This window comes from Rhinoderma darwinii, chromosome 5, assembly GCF_050947455.1.
Source record: "Rhinoderma darwinii isolate aRhiDar2 chromosome 5, aRhiDar2.hap1, whole genome shotgun sequence".
Classification (NCBI taxonomy): Eukaryota; Metazoa; Chordata; class Amphibia; order Anura; family Rhinodermatidae; genus Rhinoderma; species Rhinoderma darwinii.
In genome coordinates this window covers 163,614,645-163,627,767 of record NC_134691.1, presented here as the reverse complement: position 1 = coordinate 163,627,767, position 13,123 = coordinate 163,614,645, and the positions used below count along the sequence as shown (strand labels likewise).

Here is a 13,123-nt window from a genome sequence, read left to right as displayed (position 1 = left end):
CTTCCGGCATGTACGTCTGGTGCTCAACGGTGCGAGGTCCAAATTTTGGACCCTCACAGATCATCTACTGATGACCTATCCGGTGGATAGGTCATAAATTGCCCAGTAGTGGACAACCCCTTTTAAATAACTTTTTTCCTATTTTTGTAACTGAGCTTCTCCCCACTTTACATGCCCATTCTTCTATAAGTATGTATAGATAGATATTTAGATGTTTGTTTATTATGGCAACTATATTCTTTAAAAAAATATTATGATTAAAACCTTTTTACTTGTTTAATGCTTTTGGTTGGCTAGGAGATTTTTCTCCTTTTTAATTGATGGTATCAGTGGTTTAATATGCTTGATACTTACCATGCTTGGTAATACAACAATGTCTGCTCTCTACACTGTCTCTCTTCAGCTTTGCTCTTCAGAAGTAGTCTGTAGAGCAACGCCTAGGGCTGGGTTCACAGAGTTTTTTTGCAGGTGGAAAATCTGCCTCAAAACTCTGTTTTGGAATTTTGAGGCAGATTTTGCTCTGCCTGCACGCCGATTTTCGCGTCGTTTTTTGCCCGCGGCCAGTAATCGCCGCAGTCAAAAAGCCACGAAATACACTTTCTCTGCCTCCCGTTGTCAATAAAGAGGGAATACGTGGGCGCTGCTTGGTTCTAAATGAAAAGTTGGTTTATTAGGTAAAAGCAAGGTATAGGATAGATGCTACGCGTTTCAACGCCGGACTGGCGTCTTCATCAGACCTGCCTGATGAAGACGCCAGTCCGGAGTTGAAACGTGTAGCATCTGTCCTATACCTTGCTTTTAACTAATAAACCAACTTTTCATTTAGAACCAATCAGCGCCCACGTATTCCCTCTTTTATGCATTTTCTACTTAAGGCAACTTCTTAGGGTGCTTGCGTTTTGGGATTGGCAGCAGCTTCTACTACATTGCAAATACCTGCCAGTATTTTGCAACCATCAAGGGGAGCAAATTCAAACTCTGCTCTTCCACATTACAATTTGACCTGCATTATGTGGCGCCGTGTCCTTTTCACTTTGATGTAGTATCCCGTTGTCAATGGGAGGTCAGAGGCGTAAACGCCCGAAGACGGGGCATGTCCCTTCTTCCCGCGAGACGGTTTTTCCATTTTCGGCCGTTGTTTGTCACGTTTTCCGACGCGGTTTCCGTGTCAATAAACTCAGTGTGAACTCCCCCCTAGGAGAGACAGTAGTTGGCGCTTCAGTTCTCTGACTGGTGGAGCTGCCGAACACGTTTACGACAAGACACACTCGGCAGCATGAGAACTGCACTGGGCACAGTCCCCTTAGTACACATCACAGAAGTGACCGTCCACTAGAACAGTGAGAAGGAGAAGATTTTACATGTAAGGGTACAACTGGATCACGAGTAGGAACACGGGCCAGGAGTTAGAAGTGTAGACAATGTAGGGATCAAATTTTTTTTCAATTCTTTATTCAGCTGGGTATGTAATTGGAGGTAATCTTTAACCCCTTCAGGACCAAGCTCATTTTGGCCTTCAGGACCAGACACATTTTTTCAAATCTGACATATTTCACTTTATGTGGTAATAACTCCAACGCTTTTACCTATCAAAGTGATTCTGAGATTGTTTTCTCGTGACACATTGGACTTTATGATAGTGGAAAAATTTTCTTGATAAATTCAATATTTACCAGTGAAAAACACCAAAATTTTGTGAAAAATTGCAAAAATTAGCATTTTTCTAAATGTAAATGTATTTGCTTGTAAGACAGGCAGTTATACCACACAAAATTGTTGCTAATTAACATTTCCCATATGTCTACTTTAGATTGGCATCGTTTTTTGAACGTCCTTTTATTTTTCTATGACGTCACAAGGCTTAGAACTTTAGCAGCAATTTCTCACATTTTCAAGAAAATGTCAAAAGGCTATTTTTACAGGGGCCAGTTCAGTTGTGAAGCGGCTTTTAGGGCCTTATATATTAGAAACCGCCAAAAAGTCACCCCATTTTAAAATCTTCACCCCTCTAAGTATTCAAAACAGCATATAGAAAGTTTCTTAACCCTTTAAATGTTTCACAGGAATTAAAGCAACGTAAAGGTGAAATGTTCAAATTTCATTTTTTTTTTGCAGAAATTCATTTTTAATCTATTTTTTTTGTAACACAGAAGGTTTTACCAGAGAAATGCAACTCAATATTTATTGCCCAGATTCTGCAGTTTTTAGAAATATCCCACATGTGGCCCTAGTGCGGTAATGGACTGAAGCACCGGCCTCAGAAGCAAAGGAGCACCCAGTGGATTTTGGGCCTCCTTTTTATTAGAAAATATTTTAGGCACCATGTCAGGTTTGAAGAGGTCTTTCGGTGCCAAAACAGTGAAAATCCCCCAAAAGTGACCCCATTTGGGAAACTACACCCCTTGAGGAAATTATCTAGGGGTATAGTGAGCATTTTGACCCCGCAGGTTTTTTGCAGAAATTATTGGAAGTAGGCCGTGAAAATAAAAATCGTCATTCTTTCAAAGATAATGTAGGTTTAGCTAATTTTTTCTAATTTCCACGAGGACTAAAGGAGAAAAAGCACCACAACATTTGTAAAGAAATTTCTCCCGAGTAAAACAATACCCCAGATGTGGTTATAAACGGATGTTTGGACACACAGCGGAGCTTAGAAGGGAAAGAGCGCTATTTGGCTTTTGGAGCTCAAATTTAGCAGGAATGGTTTGCGGAGGCCATGTCGCATTTGCAAAGCCCCTGAGGGGACAAAACAGTAAAAACGCCAAAAAAGTGACTCCATTGAGAAAACTACACCCCTTGAGGAATCCATCTAGGGGTGTAGTGAGCATTTTGCCCCCACAGGTGTTTCATAGATTTTATTAGAATTGGGCAGTGAAAATAAAAAAAATCCTTTTTCTTCAATAAGACGTAGCTTTAGCTCCAAATTTTTAATTTTCTCAACAAATAAAGGAAAAAAAGAAACCCAACGTTTGTAAAGCAACTTCTCTGGAGTACGGCAATACCCCACACGTGGTCATAAAATGCTGTTTGAGCACACGGCAGGGCTCGTAAGGGACGGAGCGCCATTTGCTTTTGTTGTACAGATTTTGTTGCATTTGGTTTCTGGGCGCTATGTTGCATTTGCAAAGTCCCTGTGGGACCAAAACAGTGGATCCCCCCCAGAAGTGACCCCATTTTGGAAACCACACCCTCAAGGTATTCACCTAGGGGTGTAGTGAGCATGTTAACCCCACAGGTGTTTTGCAGAAATTCGTGTGCACACTATGTGGGAGAATGAAAATGGGAATTTTTCCTTAGATATGCCAATATGTGGTGCCCGGCTTGTGCCACCATAACAAGACAGCTCTCAATTATTATGCGGTGTTTCCATGTTTTAGAATCGCCCTACATGTGGCCCTAATCTTTTGCCTGGACATTCGACAGGGCTCAGGAGTGAAAGAGTACCATGTAAAATTGAGGCCTAATTTGGCGACATATAAAGTATTGGTTCACAATTGCAGAGGCTTTGATGTGAAATAATAAAAGAAACCCCTGAGAAGTAACCCCATTTTGGAAACTGCACCCCTCAAGGCATTTATTAAGAGGTGTAGTGAGCATTTTCACCCCACGTGTCTTTTCCATAAATGATTGCGCTGCGGAAGGTACAAATTAAAATTTTTCCCTAGATATGCCAATTCAGTGTCAAATATGTCGTGCCCAGCTTGTGCCACTGGGGACACACACCTCAAAAATTGTTAAAAGGGTTCTCCCGGGTATGATGATGCCATATATGTGGAAGTAAACTGCTGTTTGGGCACACTGTAGGGCTCAGATGGGTGGGAGCGCCATTTGGGTTTTGGAGCGTGGAATTTGCTTGGTAATAGTTTTGTTTGGAGTATCACTGTTTCCGTTTATAATGTGGGGCATATCTGAGCTGGGCAGAGTACGTCAGGGACATAGTCAGGTGGTATAATAAGGTAAAAAATAAAATAAAATAATCCATAGTTGTGTGTTACGCTGTGAAGCAATACTTTCTGCACAGGCCGGTGTCGCACTGATAACTGGCGTCCTTCCTTATCCCCCTTTTGGTCCACACTCCGCACCTTTGCAGTTTGGGGAATTTTGCCGGGAAAGCGTTGTCCTGGTATAATACGGGCACCGTCGCTTCCAGCGGATATGGTTGGGCCCTCCCCTTCCTGGTTCCCTAATTTTAGTGCCTTGATACATTGCCTTTTGAAACAGAAGAAACGTTCCCCTCGGGCCTTCACAACTGGATAATTTTCTTTCCTGAATTATTGGAGCCTTAACTTATTTTATTTTTTCATAGACGTAGTGGTATGAGGGCTCTTTTTTTTTACGGGACGAGCTGTAGCTTTTATTGGTACATATTGGGGTACAATCAACTTTTTGATCACTTGTTACCCTTTTTTTGGGAGGCAAGGTGACAAAAAAACAGAAATTCTGCCATAGTTTTTTTAGTTGTTTTTTTTTTTATACAGCGTTCAACATGCGTTATAAACTACACGTTACCTTCATTCTGCGGGTCAGTACGATTCCGGCGATACCAAATTTATAGAACTTTTTTATAACTTTTTGCACAATAAAATTACTTTTGGAAAGAGAATGTATTTTTTCTGTCGCCAAGTTGTGAGAGCCATAACTTTTACATTTTTTCGTCGATGGAGCTGTGTGACGGCTTGTTTTTTGCGAGACGAGGTATAGATTTTATCGGTACCATTTTTGGATACATGCGACTTTTTGATCACTTTTTATTTACATTTTTGGAAGACAGTGACCAAAAAAACAGTAATTATGGCAGTGTTTTTGAGTTTGTTTTTTTTTACGGCGTTCACTGCGCTGGATAAATAACATAATATTTTTATAGTTCAGGTCGTTACGGTCGCAGCGATACCAAATATGTATGGCTTTATTATTTTTCTCTATAATAAATGACTTGATAAGTGAAAGGGCGATTTGTGTTTTGTGTTCTTATTTGAAACTTTTATTGTATGTTTTACAACTTTTATTTTTACTTTTTTTACACTTTTTTTTTACACTTTTCTTTAGTCCCACTAGGGGACTTGAATGTCCAACTGTTTGTTTGATCTAATACATTGCACTACCTATGTAGTGCAATGTATTGGAACAGTCAGTTGTTCACTGACAGCAAGCCGATCAGGCTCCGCCTCTGGGCGGGGCCTAATCAGCTTACATAATGGCAGACAGGAGTCCATTGTTAGGGCTCCTGTTGCCATAGTAACAGTCGCCAGCCTTGCCATCGCATGGCAAGGCTGCCGATTTTTCTACAAACCTCTAGGATGCAGCGATCACAATGGATCGCTGCATCGAAGGGGTTAATTCCAGGAATCGGAGCTAGCTCCAGTTCCTGGCGATAGATCGGGGTGTCCGCTGTAACATACAGCGGACACCCACTGCTGATGACGCCGGCTCAGCTTCTGAGCCGGAAGCTGAGGCGGCGCCATCTTGCCGATGGTACCGGAAGCCTCCTGGGCCCCGCCGACGACGGGGCATAGGAGGATTCCGTTACAGGCTGATCGGGAGGTAAGCATTAGCCCTCCGATCGCCTTTGCAGCCACCGGCAACCCAGCGATCACGTTGCTGGGGTGCCGGTGGCTATAAACTCCTCACATGCTGCGATCTCTATTGAACGCAGCATGTGAGGGGTTAATCGGCCGGATCGGATGCTAGTTCCGGTCCTGCCGATACCTCAGGGTGACAGCTGTAACATACAGCTGTCACCCGGCGGTGATGTCGCTGGCTCAGCTCCTGAGCCAGCTTCATCTCCATGACGTACAGTAACGTCAAAATGCGGTAAGACACCGTTTTTATTGACGTTAATATACGTGATCCGGCGGGAAGGGGTTAAGTAGTTAAGCTTATTTTATATCTTCGTTGTAGAAGAGGTTTGAACTGCACGGCTGTATTTACAAGCTTTGGCTGTTTCATGTTTTTATCAGTGTGTTAAAAAAAGCAGCATCCATCAAAAGAATTGGATTTTTAGAAATGCAAGCAATATATCGTGGTTGTATTCATTGTTAAAGCTGCCAATTACAGCAAAAGCACAGTAAACTACACCAACAATAGGGCAAGCCATAACCAAATTTAAAAAAACAAAACAAAAAAATCCCTATCGTTGTTATGAGAAATGTTTGCATTGCGTTTTTTTCTGAATTTAAAAACTTGCTGTGATCTCACACCTAGAAGTATACAAAATTCTGGTCTGTCCTCCTTTCCTCAGGTCATTTACAACCTTGTTCAAATTATTCTAAAAGCCAAGAAGACAGCTCCGAGACCTCAAGTCAAGAGGAAGGTGAGTGAAATAGTGGTAGTGACTTCAGATATTCCGGACTGCTTTTAAGACCTTTTATAGGTAGGGAAGTGTAGGGGTTTTCCTTTTGTTTCAGCTGACATCCGGTTCTGCGTGATTTTGAAAGAGTAGAGTAGCTATATTATATTTCTGTTCTATTCTGTACGTGTAGGTTAAAGGTATTGTCTTAACATGTGGACATCATAAAGTAGAGTACCCTTTTGAAAACACTGACTCTCTGCTGGCAAACCATTGAAGGCACCCTTGAAGAATGCATCGGCCTATACACATAGCACACATGACTTCTTTTTGTTCAGTGTTTTTTTTATTTTTTATAGCACACTTAAGTAACTCTGAAACATGCCCTTGGCATAGTTGACTGGTCCTGGTAGTTTTCCGGACTAAAAATTAACTGGTCCAAATCACACATTCTGTCCTTAGAAATGCCTCTTCTATTGTGCGGGGAAACAAATCTACCTCTACAATGGTGTAGATCTATTAAATATCTTGGGTAGAGGTCAGTAGGCACATCTCTGTTTTTCAGACATATAATGTTCTACCCCGTATCAAATATGTCCAAACTAAAATGTGCTCCTGGTCTAGATTTCCTATGTTGCTAGTGGGGTGGATCAATTTACTTTAGATGATTTTGCTGCCAAAAATTTGGAGGTATGGCAGTCCCTGACCTTCAACTTTTTTAAGATTTAGATAACAGATGAACTACCACTTAATATACCTGATCTTCCCAATAGATACAATTAACTCCTTGTCCAAGCTATACAGGTGTGGGCTAGAACTCTGACACACTTGGGGCTCCCCAAATTTCTCTCATACACTCCATTATGCTGTAACTCAACATTGTCTGAATTGTATGATTTGCTTAGCGCCTTACTGCAACAGAAACATGGTATTCTCTACCTAGGCCAAAAAGCATCCTCCTCATGTCTTAAAACGTTCTTCGACATTAACCCCTTCCCGACCAGCCCACGTAGATTAACAGGCTGCAGCACTGGTCCTTGTGCCTGCAGCCCGTTAATCTACGTGTGCTCCTAACAGTGCACACAGACACTCCCCGCAGCCCTTCATCTCCCAGTACGGGCTGTTGCTAGCAGCCCTAGTACTGGGGGAAAACATCGGGTCGGATCACAGCGGTGATCCGAATCGGTTAACCCCTTAAATGCGGCTATCAATAGCGACCGCTTTTAAGTTATTATATGAACATCGGCACCCCGCTACGCGATTGCTATGGCAACCGGAAACTTAACGAAGGCTTCCGGTCTGCCATCTATGGAAGGCGATTAGGTTGTGCTAGAGGCAGGACCTAATATGCCTCCTGTCAGTGTGAAACTGACTGGTATATTACCCTGCAATACATAAGTATTGCAGGGTATTATAACAACGAGCCAACCATTGAATCTTCAAGTCCCTAGTAGGACTAAAAAAAAATGTACAAATGTCAAAATAATAATAATTTTCAAAATCGCCCTTTTTCCCTTTTATAAAGTCCTTTATTTATTTTTTTCTAGTAATAAACTATGCGTAATTGGTATCGCCGGGTCCGTAACAGCCTGGACTATAAAAATATAATATAATTTATCCCGCACGGTGACCGCCATAAAAAAACTATACCAGAATCGCTATTTTTAGTCACTTCACCTCCCAAATAATTGCATAAATAGGGATCAAAAAGTCGCATGTACCCAAAAATTGTACCAATAAAAACTACAGTATGTTCCGCACAAAACAAGCCCTCACACAGCTTCCTGATAGAAAAATAAAAAAGTTGTGGCTCTTATAATATGGCGACACAAAAACAAAATAATTTTTTTAAAACCGTGATTTTATCGTGCAAACACTGTAAAACATAAAAAACCTATATACATATTGTAATATGATCATTTATAGCGCACGGTGAACGCCGTAAAAAAAAAAAAAAAAAGAATAAAATGACAATAGAACTTTTGACGGCCTAATTACATTAAATTCAGCAATAAACCTATGGGATCAAAATGCTCACTATACCCCTAGACAAATTCTTTTTAGGACTGTAGATTCCCAAATGGGGTCACTTCTGGGGGTTGTCCACTGTTTTGGTCCCTCAGGGGCTTTGCAAATGTGACATGACACCCGAAAACCAATTGAGTAAACTTGAGCTCCAAAAGCCAAATAGTGCTCCTTCCATTCTGAGCCCTGCCGTGTGTGCAAACAGCCGTTTATTACCACATATGGGGTATTGCCGTAATCAGGAGAAGTTGCTTTACAAATATTGGGGTGCTTTTTCTTCTTTATTCCTTGTAAAAATTGATCATTTTTTCCCAATAAAACTTAGAAATTTTGATTTTAATTTTTACGGACTTATTCCACTAAATTCAGCAAAAAAACCTGTCACTATACCCCTTGATGAATTTCTTGAGGGGTGTAGTTTGCCAAATGGTGTCTTTTCGGGGGTGTTTCCACTGTTTTGGCACTGCAAGACCTCTTCAAACCTGACATGGTGCCTTAAATATATTCTAATAAAAAGGAGGCCCCAAAATCCTCTAGGTGCACCTTTTGCTTCTGAGGTCTGTGCTTCAGTCCATTACCGCACTAGGGCCACATGTGGGATATTTCTAAAAACTGCAGTATATGGGCAATAAATATTGAGTTGCGTTTCTCTGGTAAAACCTTCTTGTTTTACAGAAAAAAATTGATTTTCCGACAAAAAAAATACCTTTTTAAATTTCCCCTCTAATTTGCTTTAATTCCTGTGAAACATGTAAAGGGTTAAGAAACTTTCTAAATGCTGCATTGAATACTTTGAGGGGTGCAGTTTTTAAAATTTGGTGACTTACGGGGGTTTATAATATATAAGGCCCTCAAAGCCACTTCAGAACTGAACTGGTCCCTATAAAAATAGGTTTTGGAAATGTGAGAAATTGCTGCTAAAGTTCTAAGTCTTGTAACGTGTTAGAAAAATAAAAGGATGTTCAAAAAATGATGCCAACATAAAGTAGACATATGGGAAATGTTAGTAACTATTGTGTGTGCTATTACGATCTGTTTTACAAGCAGATACATTTAAATTTAGAAAAATGCAAATTTTTGCAAAGTTTCTCTAAAGTTTGGTGATTTTCACAAACAAGTACTGCATTTATTGATCACATTTTTCCACTAACATACAGTACAATATGTCACGAGAAAACAGTCTCAGACTCTCTTGGATAGGTAAAGGCATTCCCAAGTTATTACCACATAAAGTGACACATGTCAGATTTGAAAAAATTGGCTGCGTCCACAAGGCCAAAACTGGCTCAGTCCTGAAGGGGTTAAAGGAAGAATTTTCAGGTACCTCCAACTGCGATATGCCTGCCACATCTTCCACATGCAATTTTGGCCCCTGTAACACAGAACTTGTCGTATAATGCTACATTTGTAGGGGGAATGTGTTGGCCACAGCTTTCCCAACAATAGCCGGAGATGGCTGGGGGTTTCGGCAGTGAGACCTGCAGCAATCAGAGGTGGCTTACTTTTGAGAAGTTCCAGTACTGATGGAATATACTGGTCTATGATGGTAAACCCGTGGTGTGTCCTGTGCTAAATTCTTACTAGCATTACAAGGTTGTATATAGTAGACTTTACTTTGCGTGCATTATTACAAAACATTACTATTGCTTTGATATCCTTCACTATGTAGTGACTGGATAGATTTTCTTATGGTTTCTTTATAAAGAAGTAAAGAATGCAAATACAGATGCGAAGCTTGATTAACCACCAAATGTTGCTTTATTTTTTATTTTTTTTCTCCGCTATTGACTAAATATTATTTTGCTTTCTTAGATGTTACGCACCATATGACCGTCCATAAGAAATCTGCGGGGAAATGTCCGGTCACAAAGTGAGTTGAAGCCTTAATATTCTTTCTGGACTTAACAAAGGGGGGTTTTGGAGTGTGACAGCCAACAACCTGCGGCAATGGCTGGGATAGAAGGAAAATCCGACCCCCAGCTGTTTTCTCTTGTGATGCTGTGATTAATAGCGATGGCGGGGTCACAAATGAGGGACCCCCTTTGCCCTCTTATTGGCACCCTCGGCTAACAAATTCCCCCAAGAAAGTCCGGAGCGATTACCTGTTAGGGTACACCCGAGGTATGCCCTAACAGCTGCCTGTTCAATTTATATGCTCAGGCAGTAATGCATTGGAATACGTAGGTATTTCAATTCATTATTAGAACAAAATAAAACGTAAAAAAAGTCCCCGTGTAGGACAATTAATTATTATTTTTTTTTAACTAAAATAATTTGTTAAAAATAACAAAATCAAACACACGAAGAATAAAGAATTAACATTATTTATTTTTTATTTGTTATTCAATGAATCCTCAAACAAATACATTTTTTAAATATAAAAAATACATTAATTATATATCCCCTTAATCGTTACAAGCCGTAGATTAAATTAGATCTAATTTAAAAAGAATTGAAAACGACGAAAAACATACTAAGATTAAATTTTTTTCAGTCCGCTTAAGAAAAAAGGTATATATGAAGCGCTAATTTTTATGTACCAAAAAAAATTATATATGCACTTTATGGACAATCCGGGCCATGTTCTTCATCTGGAATTTTCCCCGTGGGCCGGCTCCTCTACTGCTCAGGGGCCGCTCTCCTGTACAGTCATACACATACTGCATACATTTGTGTATGTGGGGACTGAACTGTGATATAAAGAAATCCCCACATACACAGATGTATGCAGCAGCCTCCGTGCGCTATCTGCTGGTAACAGTGATTTCAGGTCCTTTGAGAACATCACGTGACTATCACATGATCAAAGGTCCTAAACCAATCACTGCAACTTCAAGACTCCGGACACAGCAGAGAAGAAATCCTGAGACCGGTAAGTGATAAATTAAGTGTATGTATTTGTGTATATACTAGTCCTCAATGAATTAGAATATCATCAAAAATTTATTTCAGTAATTCAATTAAAAAATGTAAACATTCTATAGCAGGGGTCTCAAACTCGGCCGGGTAAGTGAGCCACATATAGAAAAAATGGGAAGTTGACTGGTTGCATTACTTTCAAATTTGATACAATACAAAATTATTGTTAATCAATTAGTTATTTGAACTATTATAACATTATATTACTAGAATATTACTATAATAATAGCGCTAGGTTTAAAATTTGAGAGAATTCTCCACGTGCTTATTTCAACAATCGAGTTTTCCAGTTTAAGTGTTGCTAAATGCAGTCCCGCGGCTCAGTTGGCAGCGTTTGGCAGACACACATGTCAAGATTTGCAGCCCTTTTTTAGATAGTGCCACAGTGCCCTCTGGAGATATGATGCCACACACACACACACGTTGCCGACGCTTTGGCTGGGGATTCCTCTGCTGTTGGAGCCACTGACGTCACTGTCGTCACTGTCCATACACTGTGACTTCAGGAGATTGTCCTGGACGGGAATGTGATATCAGGGGCAACCCCAGAGCTGGAGTCCCGGGCAGAGTAGGCTCTTCCTGGTACTCCAGCTGTGCTCCTGACATCACTGGGACTCCTGCTCTGGGGAAGCCCCTGACATCACTGTCGATGTATGGACAACGATGTCAGGGAATCCCACAGAGTCCCGGAGCAGAGCCTATACTAGCGCTCTGCATGGGACTCGGGCTCTGGGGAAGCCCCAGGCACTACTGTCAATATGTGGTCAGCGATGTCAGGGGATTCCCCAGAGCCCTGGAGCAGAGCCTGTACTAGCGCTCTGCTCGGGACTCCGCTCTGGGGAAGACCATGACAACACTGTCCATATATGGACAGCGATGTCAGGGAATTCCACAGAGTCCCGGAGAAGAGCCTGTACTAGCGGCTCTGTGTCCCGCGGGCCGCAGATGACTGCCCCAGGGGCCGCGTGCTTGAGACCCCTGTTCTATAGATTCGTTACACACAGAGTGATCTATTTCCAGCATGTTTTCCTTTTTAACGTTGATGATTATGGCTAACAGTTAATGAAAATCCCAAATTTAGTGTCTCAGAAAATTCGAATATTATATAAGCCCAACTTCAAAAATGATTTTTAATACCGAAATGTTGGCTTACTGAAAAGCATGTACAGTATATGCCCTCAATACTTGGTTGTGGGCTCCGACTGCATGAACTACTGCATCAATGCGGCGTGGCATGGAAGCGATCAGCCTGTGGCACTGCTGAGGTGTTGTTAATGCGGCGTGGCATGGAGGCAATCAGCCTGTGGCACTGCTGAGGTGTTATGGAAGCCCAGGTTGCTTTGATAGCTGCCTTCAGCTCGTCTGCATTGTTTGGTCTGGTGTCTAATCTTCCTCTTGACAATACCCCATAAATTCTCTATGGGGTTTAGGTCAGGCAAGTTTGCTGGCCAATCAAGCACAGTGATACAGTGGTTATTAAACCAGGTATTGGTACTTTTGGCAATGTGGGCAGGTGCCAAGTCCTGCTGGAAAAATGAAATCGGCATCTCCATAAAGCTTGTCAGCAGAGGGAAGCATGAAGTGCTCGAAAATGTCCTGGTAGACGGCTGCGCTGACTCTGTTGGTCCACTGTGTTATATAAAGTCCAGAGTCAACGCAGTCGTCCACCGAATATAAAAATCCTCTTCAGTGTCCCCTTCACCCCATAAGACCCCAAACTGCCACTTTCTGCTCCCCAGATTACCCCTACCACTTGCTGCCCGGCATGCTGCACTATTTTGGTCACTATTTATTTCCCTGCAGTAGAAGCCTCTTCGGCGTCTTTCACACCATGGTATTTATATCCATTTACTGTATGTGGCGGGAAAGCTCCTGAGGCCTATGATAAATGGA

The 13,123-nt window shown here is 41.4% G+C and overlaps 1 protein-coding gene across 4 annotated transcripts in view; it reads left to right on the top strand.

Annotated features, from left to right (window-relative positions):
* ZCCHC2 (zinc finger CCHC-type containing 2) overlaps positions 1-13,123 on the top strand; it is a 68,691-nt gene that overhangs the window by 34,721 nt on the left and 20,847 nt on the right. For 3 of the 4 annotated variants that reach the window (XM_075826721.1, XM_075826719.1, XM_075826717.1), the window contains exons 7-8: positions 6,239-6,310; positions 10,124-10,181. In XM_075826721.1, the coding sequence (XP_075682836.1) occupies positions 6,239-6,310; positions 10,124-10,181 (130 nt within the window). The remainder of the gene's footprint in view (positions 1-6,238; positions 6,311-10,123; positions 10,182-13,123) is intronic. The other variant, XM_075826718.1, reaches the window with a different exon arrangement.